Source organism: Sycon ciliatum, chromosome 1 (genome assembly GCF_964019385.1).
Source record: "Sycon ciliatum chromosome 1, ocSycCili1.1, whole genome shotgun sequence".
Taxonomy (NCBI): Eukaryota; Metazoa; Porifera; class Calcarea; order Leucosolenida; family Sycettidae; genus Sycon; species Sycon ciliatum.
The window spans coordinates 2,696,551-2,700,996 of record NC_088643.1 but is presented as its reverse complement, the minus strand read 5'-3'; the positions used below and the strand labels follow the sequence as shown (position 1 = coordinate 2,700,996).

The 4,446-nt window shown below is 61.7% G+C and overlaps 1 protein-coding gene across 1 annotated transcript; it reads right to left on the bottom strand.

The window, feature by feature from the left end:
* Nucleotides 1-1,499: 1,499 nt before the first annotated feature.
* Nucleotides 1,500-3,290, bottom strand: LOC135806788 (uncharacterized). Its single transcript, XM_065321001.1, has 5 exons — nt 3,035-3,290; nt 2,657-2,742; nt 2,359-2,419; nt 2,192-2,271; nt 1,500-1,857 (listed from the first exon to the last, which is right to left on the bottom strand). The coding sequence occupies exons 1-5, from the start codon at nt 3,070-3,072 to the stop codon at nt 1,679-1,681; spliced, it is 444 nt and encodes a 147-aa protein (XP_065177073.1). The 5' UTR covers nt 3,073-3,290; the 3' UTR covers nt 1,500-1,678.
* Between the last annotated feature and the right edge of the window lie 1,156 nt (nt 3,291-4,446).

The following is a 4,446-nucleotide window of genomic DNA, read 5'->3' as shown; positions in this document are numbered from 1 at the left end:
GCCGGCGCTCAGAGCCGGCGCTCAGAGCCGCACTCAGAGCCGGCGCTCAGAGCCGGCGCTCAGAGCCGGCGCTCAGAGCCGGCGCTCAGAGCCGGCGCTCAGAGCCGGCGCTCAGAGCCGGCGCTCAGAGCCGGCGCTCAGAGCCGGCGCTCAGAGCCGGCGCTCAGAGCCGGCTCTCAGAGCCGGCGCTCAGAGCCGGCGCTCAGAGCCGGCGCTCAGAGCCGGCGCTCAGAGCCGGCGCTCAGAGCCGGCGCTCAGAGCCGGCGCTCAGAGCCGGCGAGCGGCCGGGCGAGCGGGCGGGCGAGCGGCCGGGCGAGCAGCCGGGCGAGCGGCCGGGCGAGCGGCCGGGCGAGCGGCCGGGCGAGCGGCCGGGCGAGCGGCCGGGCGAGCGGCCGGGCGAGCGGCCGGGCGAGCGGCCGGGCGAGCCGGCGCTCGGAGCCGGCGCTCGGAGCCGGCGCTCGGAGCCGGCGCTCAGAGCCGGCGCTCAGAGCCGGCGCTCAGAGCCGGCGCTCAGAGCCGGCGCTCATAGCCGGCGCTCAGAGCCGGCGCTCAGAGCAGGCGCTCAGAGCCGGCGCTCAGAGCCGGCGCTCAGAGCCGGCGCTCAGAGCCGGCGCTCAGAGCCGGCGCTCAGAGCCGGCGCTCAGAGCCGGCGAGCGGCCGGGCGAGCGGCCGGGCGAGCGGCCGGGCGAGCGGCCGGGCTAACGGCCGGGCGAGCGGCCGGGCGAGCGGCCGGGCGAGCCGGCGCTCAGAGCCGGCGCTCAGAGCCGGCGCTCAGAGCCGGCGCTCAGAGGCGGCGCTCAGAGCCGGCGAGCGGCCGGGCGAGCGGCCGGGCGAGCGGCCGGGCGAGCGGCCGGGCGAGCGGCCGGGCGAGCGGCCGGGTGAGCGGCCGGGCGAGCGGCCGGGCGAGCGGCCGGGCGAGCGGCCGGGCGAGCGGCCGGGCGAGCGGCCGCTCGCCCGGCGCTCAGAGCCGGCGCTCAGAGCCGGCGCTCAGAGCCGGCGCTCAGAGCCGGCGCTCAGAGCCGGCGCTCAGAGCCGGCGCTCAGAGCCGGCGCTCAGAGCCGGCGCTCAGAGCCGGCGCTCAGAGCCGGCGCTCAGAGCCAGGGAGTAGTACAATACCGGGAGGTGACACGGCCACACATTCAGGCGGGCGAGCTTTGCCTCAGGTCACTTTTCTGTGGAGCGCTGTGTCCCGGGAAACGTCACGAAATATCGTACTTCGCGCGCTGTGTCCCGGGAAACGTCACGAAATATCGTACTTCGCGTACCATTTATCGTAGCATTTCGTAGCATTTTTCAAAAAAATTCATAGAACGACTTGAAGAGAGTGGCAGAATGCTGTCAAGAAGTTTTCGAGCAGTACTTTTTGAAGTTTGTTTTGACGATGTAGGGAACGAATCCATCAGTCTTTGCTGAGTGATGAGGATGAATCCTACGAAGGATATCAAGTAGCAGCTGGCCTTCGCACGGGTACCTTCAGTGTGTCCAGTATTTACGTGGGCGGCTTGTAAGAGTGAAATTTTCTTCCTAATTTAATTTGTATTACATTTAGTTATTCACGTCGTTTCTAGGGGAATAGATAATGTTGACTCAAGTTTTAGTCACAATGAACAACATGTTTCAGGTATGGCTGACCCGTCTCAAGATAGTAAGGCTATTCCGAATCCAGATGCTATAGTCGTCAGAGAGAAACACAAAATAAAATAAATTTTATACTGCAGGGGCAGCTATTCGCAAATGTCACTATGACGCAAGTCTGTGTCAAGGGTGTGAACGTGATAGTATCGTTCTTCTCTGCTGTTGAGAAATCATTTCCAGCTTGCGGCTGTCCATGTTCTTCATGTGACGATGGACAAGAGGCTGTATGAATCAGAACAAACATAAAACCACACAGGCTTCATCGATATGTCTGTGTTGTGCTTTTGTTTTGCTGCAGGTTTTATCAAACAAGTCAGATGCGATCTGCGGATAAGATATTTCATTTACGTACACTGTGCAGATTTATAAGCCTAGTTGGTGTGCATGAAGAGCATTGAAATTGTTCTGGTGTGTGCGTGTTTGGCCGTTGCTTTTTTGGGCGTACTTTCATGTAATTGGATCTGTTTTTCCTCCATCAGCTTATTGTCATATAAGCATATAAAGCATGGGCTTACTTGGCTATTATTGAATGACTGTACTCTGCTGTCTGACTTACGGGTAGCACTTGTTGGTGAAGAGATTGTCATACACGATGCGCTGTTATTCGCAGCAGGCAGTGACTTCTGATGACGTGTTCTGTGCAGTAGATGGCATACCAAAAAGAGATAAGCCATGTTATATCCGACGTCCACCTTACACATATGGTAGAACTGTGCAACTAACCTTGTCAGATGAGAGTATTTATCATCGTCTATACAAGGATGATCTTCGTCAATGGGGTGCGCTGTAGAACACGCATGAAAACAAATACAACCCCAAAACGTAGTTTCAGTATTGCTTCAGTGTCATATTTATAATCAACAATGTTGTATTGCAGAATTATACCCTTCTCATGATTGCTATTGCTCAACACGCTAGGACTGCATAAGTACACACCAACATCCCCAAAACAAAATGCATTGAAACCACTTGAAACCACTTGAAACCACTTGAAACCACTCCTGCTATATAATTTGTTTACTTTTTGGGTGAGGAGCAATTGGCGTTGGGCAGGCAGACTTCGCAGCCGCACCCAAGTCGTCGCTCTTCCTCTTCTGTCCACGGGTTCTGGGGGTTAAAAAAGCAACAAAGCAAGCAGGCCTGGCCTCATTCAGTGCTGAAAACAAGTGATCTTGAACATTATGTTCAAGTCTATACAAATTAATAAGTTTCAAAATTTTCAGAATGAGTTTTACAAAGAGTTACATAAGCTAACACGTTGAGATGAAGTAGAATGGTAGACAAATAGGTATACTTTCGAAATATCCCAACTTGGTGAGGTGTCCGAGTGGGTCCAAATGAGAAATTCAGGTTCGTGTTACACCATGTCAAGATGAGAAAATTCCATCACGTTACTTACCTAGGATAGCGTCCTCCATATTCGTCACTTCCATCCATTTTGGGAAGTCGAGACTTGGCAGCAGTGTGGACGATGTACCAGAGTAGCTCCCAAAAAAGGCTCGAGCTGAAAAGAACAAGTGGCAGCTTGTCACGAAGGGATACGTCTGGTCTTCTCGTCACTATTTGAAGGTTTCTCAGCGCTGTCAAAAGAGCAAAAATTTGAATTTTCGCGCGGTTTGTATTTTTTTTGTGAGGCAAAGCTCGTAATCCCGGATGTGTGGCCGTGTCACCTCCCGGTATTGTACTACTCCCTGCTCAGAGCCGGCGCTCAGAGCCGGCGCTCAGAGCCGGCGCTCAGAGCCGGCGCTCAGAGCCGGCGCTTAGAGCCGGCGCCCAGAGCCGGCGCCCAGAGCCGGCGCCCAGAGCCGGCGCTCAGAGCCGGCCCTCAGAGCCGGCGCTCAGAGCCGGCGCTCAGAGCCGGCGCTCAGAGCCGGCGCTCAGAGCCGGCGCTCAGAGCCGGCGCTCAGAGCGCCGGCGCTCAGAGCCGGCGCTCAGAGCCGGCGCTCAGAGCCGGCGCTCAGAGCCGGCGCTCAGAGCCGGCGCTTAGAGCGGGCGAGCGGCCGGGCGAGCGGCCGGGCGAGCGGCCGGGCGAGCGGCCGGGCGAGCGGCCGGGCGAGCGGCCGGGCGAGCGGCTGGGCCAGCGGCCGGGCGAGCGGCCGGGCGAGCGGCCGGGCGAGCGGCCGCGCGAGCGGCCGGGCGAGCCGGCGCTCAGAGCCGGCGCTCAGAAGCCGGCGCTCAGAGCCGGCGCTCAGAGCCGGCGCTCAGAGCCGGCGCTCAGAGCCGGCGCTCAGAGCCGGCGCTCAGAGCCGGCGCTCAGAGCCGGCGCTCAGAGCCGGCGCTCAGAGCCGGCGCTCAGAGCCGGCGCTCGGAGCCGGCGCTGGGAGCCGGTGCTCAGAGCCGGCGCTCAGAGCCGGCGCTCAGAGCCGGCGCTCAGAGCCGGCGCTCAGAGCCGGCGCTCAGAGCCGGCGCTCAGAGCCGGCGCTCAGAGCCGGCGCTCAGAGCCGGCGCTCATAGCCGGCGCTCAGAGCCGGCGCTCAGAGCCGGCGAGCGGCCGGGCGAGCGGCCGGGCGAGCGGCCGGGCGAGCGGCCGGGCGAGCGGCCGGGCGAGCGGCCGGGCGAGCGGCTCAGAGCCGGCGCTCAGAGCCGGCGCTCAGAGCCGGCGCTCAGAGCCGGCGCTCGGAGCCGGCGCTGGGAGCCGGCGCTCAGAGCCGGCGCTCAGAGCCGGCGCTCAGAGCCGGCGCTCAGAGCCGGCGCTCAGAGCCGGCGCTCAGAGCCGGCGCTCAGAGCCGGCGCTCAGAGCCGGCGCTCAGAGCCGGCGCTCAGAGCCGGCGCTCAGAGCCGGCGCTCAGAGCCGGCGCTCATAGCCGGCGC